This window comes from Ambystoma mexicanum, chromosome 1p (assembly GCF_040938575.1).
Source record: "Ambystoma mexicanum isolate Mex_15411 chromosome 1p, UKY_AmexF1_1, whole genome shotgun sequence".
NCBI classification, from domain to species: domain Eukaryota; kingdom Metazoa; phylum Chordata; class Amphibia; order Caudata; family Ambystomatidae; genus Ambystoma; species Ambystoma mexicanum.
In genome coordinates, this window is record NC_090921.1 from 771900591 (window position 1) to 771918230 (window position 17640).

Consider the following 17640-nt stretch of genomic DNA (forward strand, 5'->3'; position numbering starts at 1 on the left):
ACAAGGCCAGGCAATAGACAAGCTTCTCCAGCAGTAGCGTACTCCCTTGAGGTACAAGAAAGGGGCCTGATATGATTTACAATGCAGAACCACCTCCCTGTTCTGAGATCCTGGTCCCCAGGATACTTCCGGGCCTCTCTATGGCTACATTAGCAATATTGCACTGCCTATTATGTCCTCCCACCTTGCACGCTCCCTGTGCTGAACTCATCAGGCCCAGCAGCTCCATTGAGCTCTTCAGAGGATAAGCAGCCAGGCTCTGTGCCCTTACCGCTCTGTGCGCCATTGTTTGCCTCTCCTGCCCCTCCACCGTTCCTTTTCCAGCCCTCTCCCTGCCCCACTCCCGCCCACCTCTTCACGGATTGGCCCAATGGAGTTCAAGAAGCAGCCTTAACACCACGCTGCTCAGGAGCCGCTCTCTCCACCTTGCGCACTCCCTGAGCTGAACTCATCAGGCCCAGCAGCTCTGTTGAGCTCTTCAGAGGGTAAGCAGTCAGACTCGCTGCCCTTGCTGCTCCAGGCACCATTGTATGCCTCCCCTACCATCTCCACCATTCCTTTCCTTTCCCAGCTCATTCCCCACCCCACTCCCACCCTCCTCTTCACAGATTGGCCCAATGGAGTCCAGGAAGCAGCCTTAACACCACGCCCCAGGGTCTCCTTGCCCGGGCAGCCAGCCAAAGGGCCCAGGCAAAGGACAGCTCCCCCAGGGCAGCTCCCATACCCTGTTTGCCCCTTTTCGATCATGGACACAAGACTGAACACCTTACAGCTACGCCACAGGTAAGGTGGTACGGGCGGGGAGCACAGCCATTACTGTGCCCCTGTAAAACTCTGCCACTCCTCACTACTATTAACTGCACCTAACCTGATGTTGACCTACACTATGAACTCTCTTGTTAGCCAATGTGGTGAACTCTGAATGATCCCGAGGGTAGGCTTTACTTTGTCTAAATCACCCACTCTTTTCTGCACGACATTTGTAACTGCAATACTTGTGCCGTCTTCTTAAATATTGTGCGTAGCTGTGCATAAAAAAAATATTTTCTCACTCACTGGGCACTGTCAATTGAGACAAGACTTATTCTGTCTCATGAGAGGCTTCCCCTCTAGTGCCAGATGTTTGGGTCTGCCTAAGGGAGTTAGTTGGCTCTTTGGGAGCTATTCTATTAGGGCAATGATTCCCTCTAGTAACCTTGGGCCACCCTTGTTCATTGTCTGGCCACCCTTTCTCCTTGTCTGGGTTATTGGTAAGGATGTGGGGAAGGCTTGGAATGGGGGTTTCCTTGTGACTAACCTCCACAGGGCTCTGCCCATCAGTAGAGTTGAGGAAGTGGTTATCTCTCGATGACTGTCCTCTACCTTAGTGTGGTGATTTAGTGGGGAGGTCTAGGAATCCCTGCATACCTCGTCCAGCACCACCATCTACTAGCATGGGTAGCACCCATGCCCGGGGACCACCACCTTGTGGATTCCCATGGTCAGGAAGGGAACTTCGTCACAGCTCCTACTGTTGACATTGTCTCAATTCCTTCTGGTTAGAGGGGGGATTTCTGCTCCTTTTAATGACATGTCCCCAATTCTTAAAAGGTTACAGGGTCTCAGCTCCCTCTGGATACAGGGTAGAAGCTCCCACTAGTGAAAATGTCTGAGCTCCTTCTTGTGTCAGGGTGTTTGCCCCCACACGTGACTTGATGTAACGCCCAGTTTCAACCTGCCTAGGATGGGGTACAGTCCTTTATTTTATTTTATTATTTTTTTTTATTACATTTGTTATACGCCCAGACCCGGGGGTATGAAGTACAGAGGAATAACAGTCAATAATATACAACAATATACAAAATAGTCAGATAATTATACAGCAATATACAAAATAGTCAGATATGTACAGTTAATTGGAGTGGATTAGTGCTCTGGTTCAGTTAGTACTTGTTGAAAAGCCAAGTCTTCAAAAAGCTTTTGAATTTTGGGAAGGAAGTTTCGTTCATAATGTGGGTGGGTAGAGCGTTCCAATGTCTGGGGGCCAGTGTTTTGAAGCTACTACCCTCTGCTTTCTCTCTTTTGTATCTGGGGGTTTCAAGGTATGCGTTTTTATTGGACCTGAGGAGTCTAGTCTGGGGCTTGTTCATGACTGTGTTGTTGAGGTATTTGGGTGCTTTGTTAGCCCTGCATTTGTGGGTGATGCTCAGGGTTTTAAATAGAATTCTAGCTTGGATGGGGAGCCAGTGGTGGTCTCTTCTGGTGTTAGAGATATGTTCAGATTTTTTGATGCCTAGTGCTGCTCTGAGGGCTTTGTTCTGCATGAGTTGAAGTTTGGCTATGTTGGCTTTGGAGGTGCCAAGGAAGAGGATATTACAATAGTCTAGCTTAGACAGTAGGAGTGCTCTGGCTAGAGTAACGCAGTTATTGGCTGAGAGGAATTTGCGGCTAAGGGAGATGAGTTTGGATGTGTAGGAGGTGGATGAGGCTAATGTGTTTACTTGTTTAGACATGGATAGTGTTGCATCTAAGTAGACGCCAAGGGTCTTGACTTGTTTAAGAACAGGGATTATGGTGCCATCGATGGTGAATGATTTGAAAGCGGGCTCAAGGGTATTGATTTTGCTGGAGGAGCCTAGTATGAGGAGCTCGGTTTTGTCGTCGTTGAGACAAAGGCTATTATTAGCCATCCAGTTTTGAATGAGTGAGTAGATTTGGTTAACCAGGAGAGAGTCTTGTTCTTGATTGCCTGAGAGAGGAATGAGGATTTGGGTGTCATCGGCGAAGTTAGTGTAGATGACACCCATGGCATCCAAAGCTGCGAATAAAAGCTTGGTATAGGCATTATACAGAGTGGAGGATAGGCAGGAGCCTTGCGGCACACCTGCAGGGACAGGCACCGGATCTGCTGATTCTTTGCCGATGGATACTCTGGAGGTCCTATCTGCCAAGAATGATTTGATCCAGTTGGTGGCGTTCTGGGCTAGGTTGAAGTTGTTTGCTAGAGTGTTACAGAGTTTATCTTTAGTTGAAACTTGGGAAAACAACAATACACACACCATGGATTATTTGGAATTCTGTTTATTTAAAATGAGTTTTGCTGTAATGTGTCTTACTTCCTTTCTGCTGCATTGGCAATAGGCTGTACCATCCGCAAGTGGTGTTTCACAATGTTAGGGCTGAGACAATAATAGCTGGTCACCCCTGGTGACTGTGAGAGCTGGTACAGTCCGTAGAGCAATGTTGAAAATTGAAAGAATAAATGATTGTAGGGGTGAACGGTTGAAGACTAAGCTGAGACGGTGGGAAGGCAGTGCTTCATTCCTGTGGTCTGTTCGCTTGGTGGCACCCTGGGCCATGAGGTGCTCATGGAGCAGTATGGGCCAAGACAGGTCTGCGCTCTGTGAGCCTGGCAGCCCAGGACTGAGATCGGTGTCACCCGGGAAGGCAGCACCTGCTGCACTATAAGCCGGGCAGCATCTTAGGAAGAGGCCTGGGCCAAAGATATCTGTTAAGAGGGTCCTTAGTGATGACACAGGTAAGCCAGGCTGGGGTAGGTGTCCTCTTTACTTAGATACAAGCAGGTAAGTACAGTAGGATCTTCAGGTATACAAATACATAGGAGACATCCACCAGCGCCCATTCAGTCCACCAGCCCACTTCCAACTGCCTTCCAGAGAACACTCACACTCCAACACTCTCAGAACATTCCACAGTCAGGCATTCTACAAGCATCCACAGCACAAGGCTCACAAGACAGTTATAGGGGAGAGACATCTACCTTGCTCTGCTGGCACACCTCATCTCCTCCTTTTTCCCCAACTTCCAGTGTTATGCAGACGACACGCAACTCTTTCTCAAACTTCCTGCTGATGCCCTTGCACCTTCCATCATCCCTGACTGCATATCTGCTATCTAGTTCTGGTGCACATCCAACGATCTCTGCCTCAATGCCTGTAAAACTGAGATCCTTCCCATCGGGACCCCTGCACCCTCTTTCTTCCCTTCACTGTGGCCTTCCTCCATGGGCTCTCCCCCTGCTCCTACTTCGGAAGCCAGAAACCTCGGAGTCATCTTCAACTCCTCTCTCTCCTTCCTCCCTCACACTCAGGACATTGTTAAGAAGTCCCACTTTCAGCTATTCTTTCTCAAAGGCATTCTCCCTTTTCTCATTTTCCCCAGAGGCTCAACGTTACCCGAGCCCTGATTCTCTCTAGGCTTGACTATTGCAATAGCCTCCTCCTGTATCTATCTTCTTCCACTCTGCAACCTCTCCAGCTAATCCAGAATAGGGCAGCAAGACTTATCCTTGGTCTTAAGCCCAGGGACCGCATCTCTCCTGCCCTAAAAAGTCTTCATTGGCTCCCGGTTGCTGCACAGAGTCTCTGCATCATCCACAAGACTGTCTGGGCACCTCACTATTTTCAACTTTATCTCACTAAATACTCTCCTTCCAGACCTCTACGTTCCACTGGCACCAACTCTTGGTGTGTAAAGTGCTAGGCTAAAGAGAGGGAAGGAGGTTGATCTATTTCCTCAGCTGGCTCCCTACTATGGAACAGCCTCCCCCTCCCTCTGCGCCTTGAGCAGGACTTCCTTAAATTCCGGAAGCTCCTCAAGACTTTTCTTCTCTCATCTTCTAATCTCACAGTTGCTGTGATTGGTGACCTGGGCCCTTATGCATCCTCGGGGCCCTTGACCTCCTACACCCAATCGCCCCAGCTTCTGTCTACTCTCAGCACTTGCCTTGGCACTCCCTACACCTTGGAGGCTAGCACTTACACCCAACACGGCTCCAGGCCATGTAGCACTTACCACACCATGCACTTCATCTGTTGCTCTCTCACGAGCACGGACACTCCAGCACCTACCCCCTCTGCCCTCTTCCTTGCTGCACTTGCACATTCTGAATACACACAAGACATAATAGGTTTGTCCTTTTTCCTTTCCCCTCCTCTGTTGCGTATTCAATATGTATCACTCCCTTGTTCCCTCCCTAGCCCTGTGGGAGCTTTGAAACAGTATGTACTTGCTGTATAAGCGCCTAACAAGCGAACAATAAAAGAAAAAAAAGAAAAAATAATAATATCCAACTGCAGTGTGACCCAGAAGTGTCTTACGCATCTGGCGAGTAGAAACATGATGTGGCACAGTCAGGACATGCCAGGGCTCCATGTGTTGGTGGATATCCAAGGAGGAGAGGCCTCGGTCACTCAGGTGAGAGGTGTGATGAGCATCGGCTCGATCATCGTACTCAGGCTGCATTGCTGGTGTGACCGGGGCACGCGCTGGAAAGCTGGAGCAGCAGGAGGCAGCGCATGGTGCAACTACGTGTTAGCACCGAGTAGGTAAAGGGGGTGGGAGGTCTTCCAGGGGAGCCGGCTTTTGGTTTTCCCAAGAGGGTGGCCGGCAGCTCGCATGGGGAAATAGGCAGTGGCAAACAAAAAACGTCTAATTGCAAGTATAGGGAATTTCACACATTGGGCCTCATTCCGAGGTTGGTGCTAGTCATGGCGCTAATAGCGCCATGACTAGCACCATTACCGGTACCGTGTCCGCCCTGGTTCAATGGGGACTTACCGGTCTAGTCCGACCTTTGCGGGACCGGTAAGTCCCCATTTAAAATGTCAATCCCCATTCCCATTTGAGCCCCATAGGGCTCAATGGGAATGGGGAGGGTGCTAATAACGGTACCGTAAATTACGGGACCGTTATTAGCTGTGAAGTCCCTTTGCGGGTCCTGTCCTTAACGCCTGCTAAAACCAGGCGTTAAGGAAGGACCCGCAAAGGGACTTCGGAATAGGGCGCAAAGGGATTACCGGCACCGGTGTCATTACCGGTGCCCGGTATACCTTTGCACCTGGGTCATAATGACCTCCATTGCCTTTCCTGGGGGGCGGTCGAGCTGGGCCCCAGAGCACCCACGTACTCGGCACCACTGGGCTCTGCCTATTGCAGAGCTATCAGCTGAACCCGTTCCTGCAAAGAACCCAAAAACCCTCAAGGCTGCAAAGGTCTCAGGATCCTTTTGCCTGCAGGGCCCCTTTCATTTCTATACAGTGGCTTTGCTGAGGCCTGCTTCTGCCATTGACAGAGGTTTGACCTCCAGTGACCTCCTAAAGTTGGCAGATAACAAACCCAGAACTCTATAGCCTTGCTGCCACATGTCCAAAAAAAACAAGGTAAGCGTTTAGGGGTCCGGCACACAAGTTAGTGGTGGAGCTCGGGTGAAAAGAAGTGCTAATTTCTGATTTCTGAAAATAAATCATAAACTGATATGCAAGTGTTTACAAATGGGTAAACCACATATATTAATTACTATGTTTCAATTTGTCAATAGATTCACTGCTAGTGAAGACAAGTTCTCAAAACAGTTTTGCCCAAGGCACTCCAGTGCAATCTCACCACTTCTGAATGCCTATTAAACTCTAACTGAAAAGTACAATGCAGTGCATACGTTGGCTGAGTGATGCAAATAAGATGTAAGATGAAGTGCTGGTCTTTCAAACTAATCACAAATCACAACTGTCACACATATTGAGGGAAATACACCTATCTAAGCTATTAAACAATATTACAAAAATATACATAAAAGGGAATTGTGCTTGCTTCCAATTCGAATGCAACTGTCCTCAATGTGCTGTGTTCGCAGTGCATTTTGTCCTTTGAGTGAGGTGGGCGGAGCTATGCAAGCTATGCAAATGTGTGGCGTGCATGCTATGGGAGTGTGCACAAGGCATAAGTGCCCCTCAACCCACTGTGCAAAAGTTGCCATCTATTGCCATTGTCGTGCACGGAGTCGCGGTTCCGGACTGGAGGCAGACTGTGGCGGGCCTGCTCATGTTGGCAATGCTCCGGCGCATCTAAGGGGAACAGCGGGCCCGTCCCTGGGGAGACGCATCTAAGGGGAACAGCGGACCCATCCCTGGGGGGAAACGCATCTAAGGGGAACAGCGGGCCCGTCCCTGGGGAGACGCATCTAAGGGGAACAGCGGGCCCGTCCTTGGGGAAACGCATCTAAGGGGAACAGCGGGCCCGTGTCTGGGGGGAAACGCATCTAAGGGGAACAGCGGGCCCGTCCCTGGGGAAACGCCTGACCAAGATCCGCAAGGTTCCAGATGTATTTGGAACCAACAGTGAAGGAGGACTGGGGCCCGATCATAGCTCCTTTGATAGGAAGGTCTTAGGGTGCACGGTTCTGCCACTGCAAGATGGGGGCCTGCATCACCGAGTAAAACAGGACCCCATGTAAGAACAGTCAGCACCTCTTCCCCGCCCCACCCGAACACCATCTGCTGGGAGGGAGAGTTCTCATTCCAGAAGCAACCTGTTAGTTACTTTATCTTGTATGGTATGAGGTTGTGGTAATGGAGGCACACTGGGGGGTTTGGCGCGTGTAGGTGTTCCCCTTGGAGATGTGTTATTTATTGTTTGGGTATAAACTAAAATCCCAGTTCTGGGAACCAAACTTTCCTATTGTGTTGTGTCATTTGTTGTGTACCGATGGCCCATCCGCTGTCATTTATTCATGCAGGTGGCCTAACATATTTTTCTACACAGCTGGTCTGGGGATGGAGGTTGGTATATAGCGGTACCTCTGGAATGGGGACATGGTTCATCTCCTTGCCAGAATACATTTACCTGGGCTACACTAGTGACAGTCGTGTTCCGGCCCCCAGAGGCAACTTCATCTCTGCGCCTATTAATGACACGGTTTCAGACCCCATTTGACCTAAAATTTTATTTCTCACCGGGGATAGGTGTTTGGCACCCACTGGTGGCAATGTCTTGGCTCCTACTGATGACAGGGCACTGCTCTTTCCTTCTCTGCAGAGAACCTGTGGACTGCACCAGAGCTTCTCCGGATGGAAACCCTTGCCCCCCGCGGTAGCCAGAAGGGCGATGTCTACAGCTTCGGCATTATCCTACAGGAAGTGGCTCTCCGCAATGGGGTCTTCTACGTGGATGGCATGGATTACAGCCCCAAAGGTAAGCGAGGGCAAGAAGCCAGAACATGCTGGTGAAAGGGTGTGAAGAACCGAGTCACTACTCGCTACCTGGCTTCAATTCCCCAGTTTTGGTACCCCTACCCTATACAGCCATCACTCACATTACACATAAAAAACATGCACACACCCAACATACCATTCACATACAACCCAGGCACTTGGGCCAACCCTTACAGATACACAAGCCAGTGCGCTCAACCACAAACTTAAATACCAGCCAGTTTACACATAAAACACACAAGCACACATCCAACATAAAAGACATTCACATACAACAAGCAACCTAGGCACTGGGCCTAACCCTTACGGATACAACAAGCCAGTGCATGCATTCAGCCCATCTGCATCCCAACACACAGACCCCAGTTTCTTTTGGTTCTGGACCTATCCTAACCCTCTAGCCTCGCTAACCAACCCCGTCCTCTTTCTTGCAGAGCCACATAAGCACATGGAGAGTACACCTAGGTGGTAGCGGTGCGCGGTATAAGTCAACATAACATAACAAACATAATATATTGGGGAAGCGCACCCATTGCATAATTTGACAGCTGCAATTATGCAATGTGCAACTATGCAATTGCAAATTGCAGTTATGCAATTGTCAAGGTTGTAGGTTCTTTATTTTAACCTCATCCAGTACATTTTGTAGGGACTGGCCTCAAGTTTTCACGAGTGGCAAAGAAAAGACTGTCCTTTGGCAAAGTGTTTGGAATCAGTTGCAAACATTACAGAACACTGAGCCTACGGACACGGGGTTAGCCTGTGAAGATTTCAAACAACATTATCATTGTTTCCAAACATGTAAGATTTAAAGAGTCTCTGGCTGGTGGCCTCTTGGTTATAATTAATTTGCAGGTATCGTTCGCAATGTTCACTCCTGCTCTTTATTTGTGATCTTTGATTTTAGTACAAAACGACTGTGCTTTCAGAGACGTTGTAGCAAGAACAAAACAAGCTATGGTTTTGGTTTTTGCAATGGAACACCCTCAGCCACACTAGCCGCCACTCTGGAACCTCTAACTAGGACAGGGAGGCGGTATGCGCCGCAGGATTGCCTACAGAAAAGCCACATCGGTTTGACAATGTTATGTTATATTATGTTATTTGGCATTTATATAGCATTCTATATATCATTGGCATGACCTTAAAGCTCTGGTAGGTTGAACGCCCTCGGGGACCGCAGTCCAGGCCAGTTGAGAGATTGGGGTGTAATAGGGTGCTTGGGTGCACCGATTATGTGAGCAGCTGATGCGAATGCCTGATGGTAGTTGCATCCTAGCATTAGGTGTGGTGGTATTTGATGTCAGTTGAATGTGTGCAGTCTGGAGGGAGTTCACCAAGACTGGGTGTTGGCTGTGTTAGGCCTGCATAGGACGCTTATGTGTGCAGCTAGACCCAGATTTCGTGGGTATAGCTGCGTTTTATCAGAATGGTGAGGTGTTTACAGAGTATTGATCGTATTTGAGCAGCTAGGCCGAATTGATCGAGGGGTGTAGCTGCGCTCAAATTGTGTGTTGGTGTAGAGTAGAGAGTGAGCATAGTGATAGGATAGGTGAGTGTCTGGGTCGGGTTCTGATCTAACGAGATCAGTATTCCGGATTTCAAGTGCTCGTTTTTGATTGCTGCGTTCAGAGTAAACTTATTAGTGGCTGAATAGGTGCGTTCAGTGGCGTCATTTCTCCTGATCTCATTGAACAATGCTGGTTTGATTTTGACCATGTGTGACAAACCAAATGAAGCTGCAGGGTGTAGTGGTAGCAGGGGAATTTTGAAAGTGGGCATAACTATTTTCCCCAAATTTGTCTGAGTAAGAAGCAAAGGACTTAGCAGGGTTTGGGGAGGCAGGGAAGGGATTGTCCCCACAGAGAAATATATTGCAATAATACATTTCAATAGAATAGGCATTTCCACTGCACACATTGGCACTGAGACATGTCAGAGTGAATATTTCCTACTGTGCCCGTGCCTTGGTTTCCAGAACTTGAACTGTGGTAGGAAGATGAAGAGTGGGTTGTGAGGGAGTTGCGGAATGTTGGCACAGAAAGTACACAGTGGGACAGGGGTCTGCATCCTTTGGCTCTACAGATGTTCTGGACTACAACTCCCATGATCCCTCATCATTCAATAATATGGCCAGGGCTGATGGGAGTTGCAGTTGAAAACAGCCTCAAGGTTACAGACCTCTGCAGTAGGGGAAGGGTAAAGAAAGGCATTGCGTAGGGTGGAATGTGTTTAAGGTTGGGTTCACGTGGGCTCCACACTAGTTCAGTGAAGAGGAAATGCAGAAAAGAAGCAGTGTAGTTCTGAGATGCTGATAACTTTAGAGATGTATTGTGACTGTTAGATTTGCCACTACGGGGTCAGAACTGTGCATTTCAGAGCACATATTTCTGAAAAATTAGGGCGAAAAAGACAATCAGTTTACAAACCTGTAGGCACAGTAGGGAAGAGTGGCAAACTCTGGTGCTGGGGTAGGATGTCTGCGCGGCGGAGGGGGCCCATAAACATTTTTTTAAGCCAGGGGGGTAGAGGGGTGCTCAGTATAAAATGTTTGAATACCACTACTGTAGAGGGAAGACAACAAATACTGATATATGCCAGGTCAAAAACAGTACACAAGAGCATTTCACAATACATTTCACAATACATTTTCATGCTAGCTGTGTGCAAAGAAAATCATGATGCATCTCTCACAAATATGTGCCAGCACTGCTCTGTGAAACGTTTTTCATGTTGCTTGTGCCCAAACAAAAACATGAATAGGACATGTCTTAAAATATACACCATTGCTACCTCCTTTCATGCTGGGTGTTCCCAGAGAAATGTATGACGTTTGTCCCGACAATATATACTAGTTCCTCCCCCCATCCCCCATTCATTTTGGTTATGCCCAAACAAAGTTATTTGGCCTGCCTCAACAATATATACAAGCGCTGTCCGTTTTTTTAGATGAAAAACAATTATGAGACTTTTATAAACTATATGTGCCAGCACTGCCACTGTAAAACATGTTTTGATGCTGGCTGTGCTGAAAGGAAATCACATCGCTTATCTCAACAATATAAGCAAGCATTGTCACTGTAAGAAACATTTTCAAACTACTTTTTGCCCCAGTTCTACCCCATGATGCTCTATCTACCCAGGTTTTGCCTAACGTTTTTTTTAGTCATTTTATTTGATTTCTTTGTGTAGTTTAGTTGAAATAAACTTTTCATACAATACAACATATAAAACAAAATTCATATATAAGAATATTATCTAATTAGATGTTTCACAAGAGTGAAATCGCCTATATTTATACAATATGCATAATTTACAATGCAATATGCATTTTTTTAAAACATTTCATTTCCATATTTACACATTTAAAGAAGCTTTCTTAATTTCTAAGCATAATTTGATCAATGCTATCTGAAAAGACAATTGGTTACTGCCAAGGCAGCATAGCCAGAACACGTCTGATTGTATCATATTCTAAAGTAGGCACATAAGGATTAAAATATCTACTACATAGATCCACCATTTTAGTGCTGGAGGTTAATAAGTGCCTAGCTGATTCTATCATTTCTTTGTTTCGTCAAGATCGTGATGTGCAGTAGCACCTTGGTACATATCTCATGCGTAGAATGGAATTACCATAATACATTACCTGTTTCCTCTTGCTTCCTCTTGCTTTCTGCCCTGTGTTTTTTTCTTATTCCTTTCCTGCAACAATGAATAATGTTGTACACTAGTCAACTGTATTTCTGGCCTTGGCTTAACTTCCATTCCCACTTGTTTCTTTATCTGCCTTTGCACTGGCTCTGCAATCCCCGACACAAAAAGTGGTCAAATAATGCCACTGTTTTACCCCATGGTTCTCTATTCTCGAGCCTCCAATGCTCGCGAATCTCTTGAATAAAGGCAACAGGTTTTTCATCCTCCCTCATTTACCTTGTCATAGTCACATCCATGTCTAATATGTTGAGGTACTATACTCTAAGCACTCTCTATACATCTGCTCTGCAATTATTAAATGGCACTCAATCATGTGTTGTGTTTTGTGCTGTTACACTTGCATAATGTGCTAATCTCCAAATTCCGTCAGCTCTCTCTCTTAGAATGACTGCTAGCAGGCCCTTTACGTCACCCACTGCTAACGTCATTCCTGCTGTCATCCTTTCTAACTCATAGATCCATTTTCCCACACCTGCAGTCAAACTAGGCAGTTTACATTTCAAGTTATCTTTATCCATCTGTGGCCACGGTATATGTTGCGGTCGTCCTCCCCCTTTCTCTAATAATGGGAATTATGTATACACCCATAATCGTCCCCACCAACACTCATTTTCCAGGGGGGTCATGTTTTTTCCATCTGTCTTTGTCCTGGCAGCGACCTTCAACTGCTCACATATGGCAGGGTTGTGTCCCATGCACTACACAATCATACTAGTGTTCGTTCAGAATATGTTGTTGGTTCTGGTATTTCTCTTTAGGGTCTTCCAAATCTGACCATTTTACCCCTTGATTATGCTTGGATCTAATGAAAACCACATGCACCCTCTCTCTGTGCCTTCTCATTGTGTTCCCTTTCTTCATCTGACACCATTCTACTCCAGTTTGTATGGCTATCATCGCTGTCCTCATCATTAAGGTCTAACCCACTTACAGAAAGTGATTGTTGTTCATCTGCCATTATGTCACCCAATGTAGTTCCTATAATTTCGAATAAAGATCACTCATTGTTCCCTTTAGTTTTATAGCCATCCTTGTGCCTTAATTGTCTATATAGATCCCCAACTCTTTTCCCTATGCCTTCTACCTCTTCCTCGTCAGCCCATGTCTGTATTCCTGGTATTCCCTGCAGGTCTTTATGGGGCTGTTGTGATCCTCTCTCTTCTTCCCATTGCTCTCATGTTTCAACTGACACCATGCTTCTGTTAACAAGATAATATATTCCGTCATCATTTTGCTCCCTACTCCTTCTCATTTCTTCTTCCATACTCCCCATCTCCCTGTTCTCTTCTTCCCCCGCCTTCTTTGCAACTGACGTTCTTTCATTCTCTGGGCTTCTATTTCACAGCATTTCTAATTGTCTATTGCCTATTTCTCTTTCTTTTGTTCCTCATACCTTCTTCGTTCTTCCCTTTGTTTCTCCTCATTCTCCTTCTGCTCTTTGTATGGTGTTTCCCATTCCTTTTCCTTCTCTTCCTGTTCTTCTCTTTCCTCCCTCTCTCGAATACCATTGATTCCTTTTCTGTCTAATTTCAGTAATATCTGTCCTCCCATCCTTTTGTTTTGCACTATGATCTCTTCATTGGCTCTGTCCTTCTCCTCTTTTTGGCTCTTAACTTCCTCCTCTGTTTCGTTCATCACACTCTTTATATTCATCACGTGCCGATATATTTTTTCTTTCCTTAATCTTACTTTCTTCTATGCTGTCTTCACTGTTATAAGCAGGAGGTGCGTCTGTTGGATTAACATATCCCGCCACTACCTTTATTTCATTTAAAGAATACATTCCCTGTTGATCTTCCATTGAGCTATCGTTTTTGGGAGGAGTAAGAAAAGCTGAGGGCATTATGTCCTCCTCTTTATGCTGATTAAGCATCCACTCCTTCTCAGGCACGTCTTCTTTCTCGTTTTGATACCCCTTCCATAGTTCTAGAATAGCTCATCTTTTTTGTAGCTTCTTCACCATGTATGTTGCATAAAAATACATTGTCATATGTCGCAATACTGCTTTTGACAACAAACTTTCTTGAGGCCACGGCAAGGGTGTTTTACTAGTTGTGCCCTTCACCCACTCCACGTGATACTACCTTATTTTAAGTGTTTATCCTGATAATGTCCTGCATAGATGTAAAAGAGGAGTGTACCCCATGATGACAAGTCAATTTTCTTTGTCAATATTTACTGGGTTCTTAAATCAGCCGCCAATACAAAAATCGATTTGGGCAAACACCATCAATCACCGCCCTTTACCACAAAAGACCAATCCTTATATCAAATGTTAAAGTTTCTTAAATATTGTTTCTCTTTATTTCTTCATTTATAGTTCTATCAACTCTTTCTGGCCTGTTGTTCTTTTATTGCCACTGCAAGAACCTTTACGTTAACCTGACTATTTTTTCTCCGCTTTTTGTCCTTTTCTGATTGATGTCAATCACTTGATTTTAAAGCCTGATATTCAACAAATTTCATTACTATCATTCTATTTTTCTTAGTTTATACACAATAAAGGTTTTTCACTGACATGTTTATAACGCCAAATAAACATGCATTATTCATTTTCTGTGATCAACTGCCTTTACTTTCCCGACATAAATGTATCTCATCTCATTATTTACTCCATCTTGGAGTGTAATACGCATTCTTCTTAATTGGCACTTGCTTCAGGAATCCCTATCATACACTTTTCTTAGAGTTTAATCCATCTTCTTTGGTCCTCTTGGATCCAGAAATCGAGGTATCTATCTCTTTAAACACAAATCTTGTTACCGTATATTCACACTTAGGCTATAGCCCCTCTCCTTTATTTGCCACTTTCAATGCTATACTTACATCCGTGGCTCAGCCCAAGTCCCTCGGCATCGACTCTTGCCCCAATCGACCATTTCGCCTTCAGTCCGCGGGGCATCTGCAGGGATCGGACAGGAATTTCTTCAAATGGGCACCTGCCCATCAATTCTTTGCACACGTGTGTATTGCACACCGTTCTCCACAGGAAGCTCCACGATCTTCTGGCAAATGGCAAAAGTCATTGATTGTCCGAGATTCTAGATCTGGGCCTAGGTAGCTGGATCTTGAACCATCCGCACTGCTACCAAAATGTACAGTACTAATTTATTGTCAGCTCAAATAAAGTAGGAAAATCTGGTGACCATGTGAAATGCAGCTCACTCACTCTCACTCATCTAAGCTTTGATTACACAAAGGCTTTATACTTTGATGTAAGTCAGCTATGACATCATCCTACATAGCAAACCTATGGAGCGGAGGGATCGGTTCAGGGAACATACATACCTATATCATGCATACGTGTTAATAATATTGGTGGCTGCCCATATCTGGTAGGTGCACCCCGAACTAACTCCTACGTATAATACTGATTATGAAAAATAATAACAGCGGATTGGCCTTTGCAGCACTGTAAAGCATGCCGCTACATAGCCACTCCTGATTGGTTGGCATACTCTCCCTACCTTGGACATTCAGCTCGCTAGCATGTGAACAGAAAGAAAACCAGGTGCAGAGAACAACGTCAGACCACTGCCCACTTTGGTCAGTTAGACTACCATATCTCATCAGTCAGACCATAAACCAAACTTGTTCTTTGTAGTTGACCTTGCTGGCTTTTTTCTTCTCTGTGATTTTTAAGGGAGTCAGGGTACACCACTATCTTCGTCTAAGGATTAATGTATAGACCTTGTGTTCAAGTCTTGCACCATGTGTCAGTAGACCATGAATTCGTCAATTTCGAACTGTTATTTACTGTTTTTATGATTTAATTATGCTGGGTGCCTTTACTCCTCTTGGTCCCTAGAGACTTGGTTGCTCCGTCTTATATGTACTTTCTTCACCTGTGATTAACCAATACTTGGCAGTTGAAAATGTTTGTTTTCTCTTCAGCTTAATCTAAGAGAAATGTGCCCTTCATTTATAGTTTATCCTGGTTAACTCATTTTGTACTTATGTCTTGCTGTGTAGTCCTTTGTCTCAGCAAAACAGATATTCTTTGTTTCTTGCATGAAGCTGCTTTCTGCAGCATTTCTGATCTCTGGCTTATCTCTAAGGTAGTTTCGACACGATCTGATGTCCATCTTTCCACCATGGCCGCTTTCCTCACGTTATAGTTTCTACTGCAGCAAGCTTCTATTTATCTCATCTACCTTGCATCTCTGTGTATATAAATTCACTACTCATTTGGTTACCTATCTTCTTTAAGTATTTGTATATCATTTCAATACGTCTTAGTATCTTCTCTTCATGACGTCACTTTACTCTGATCTGACTTTATTTACAACTCTTCTATGTCTAGTGGTGTATGCCGACATCCTTCCACCACCTCAGTGCAAGGATACATTCGATAGGGTTGTCTGAGTGCATAACGTCTCTCATATCTTCGTGCGGTATTGGGATGATACCTAGTGTCATGCACAGGGTCTTCCTGCTTTGCTTCTAGTATGATGGAGGTGAGGGGGCGGGCACTAGATATGACATCATCTGCTTCTCTACATTAATTCCCTAGGAATGTTGTATCTGGGACCTAGTGTTGCAAGTCAGGGTAATAAGTTAAAATGTAGGAGACGAAACGTTGTTCTCATTTCTGTGACGGGAATGTAATTCATTATTTTTGTGTCTGGCTATATGTATAAGTAACCATTATATATTCTTGAATGTTATTGCGTTTGTCCACCAATATTTTGAGTACAGTCCTACATTTTTACTTTCCGCATCAGTTCTTTCTTTAGAGCTTCAAAGCTTTTATACAAAGCAATTTTCTCATTTAGGCCTATCAATAGGGATTGAGTAACATTCACAAAGTCCAGTATGACTTTACCGAGAAGGAGCTCCTCCTGCAATGTCATTTTTAGGGCAAATAGTAAGATTCTTAGTTTTGCCATCACCCCAATGGATGCAATCTCCAGTTCTAATCTAATCAAGTGGATATTTATTGAGTTAGGCAAACCGAGGATTTTCCTCCAAAAAATGCCATCCAAGTTATTCTGTTTGTGTGCGTCAATTCCGTACAAAAGGCCTGAAAGGAGGCTTTGCTTATGAATATGCAAAAGTCCTTCATAACTAAAGCCGCCATGATTGAGAACACAATCTTACATTTTACCAGCCTTTTGCAGGAATGAAGTTCGTCTGGTTTCAAGATCTTTAATTCCCCAGTTAATGCAGAGCCATCAAGTCTCCAAGACAGGCTCGGGCTAGCCTATAGGGCAATGCCCAAACCAAAAACACAAAATGCTAGTGTGGGCCACTTTTTTGGGTCAAAGTGGGCCCCATTTTGGCCCGTGTGGGCCAGTTTGATAAGTTACTTCACCATGCGACTAGTAGTTTTGACCAGTGTTACTGAATAAGTATTCTTTAAAATGCATACTTTGCATCACATGTGATCAAACCCCCACCCCCTTTGGGTCCTACTCAAACAGTCTGTCACAAATTGAACGACTTGCCATTTGCAACTGTGGCTCACTTTTTCATTGGTGCTTGAGACAATGTTATGCCCCAGTCTGACCCTGCTCCAAGATAAGGATGGGATTCCGTGCTGTTGACTACCATGTTTAGTATGTGCCACTTAACCCCTCTGTACTCCTTACATCTATTGAACAGCATGACTTTCCTTTTCATTTAATTCTTTTAGGTTTTGCCTAACATCCCAGGTTCTGCCACATATGTCTATCCCAGCCAAGTTGTGCCCCACTTGGTTATCAGTGCCCGTTTCTGCTTCCAATGCCTCTCAGTGTCCACTTTTGCCCCCCTGATACTGTCAGTGCCATGCAGGGATGTCATTTGGAGGTCACCAGGGGTCTCTCTTGCTAACCCAAAAAGACAACAACACAAATGTATCTTTTTTTTTTTTAATTGAAGCTCCTGGGCTGTGGCCAACGCTGTGTTGCTCTTTTTTTCTGGAGTGGCTGCCTTTCTTGTTCAGGCCTCTTAA

The 17640-nt window shown here is 45.2% G+C and overlaps 1 protein-coding gene across 1 annotated transcript in view; it reads left to right on the top strand.

The window, feature by feature from the left end:
* The window catches only part of NPR1 (natriuretic peptide receptor 1), a 1222629-nt gene that overhangs the window by 1097974 nt on the left and 107015 nt on the right, over window positions 1-17640 (top strand). The window contains exon 14 of the mRNA XM_069651231.1: window positions 7813-7968. Coding sequence (XP_069507332.1) covers window positions 7813-7968 — 156 coding nt within the window. The remainder of the gene's footprint in view (window positions 1-7812; window positions 7969-17640) is intronic.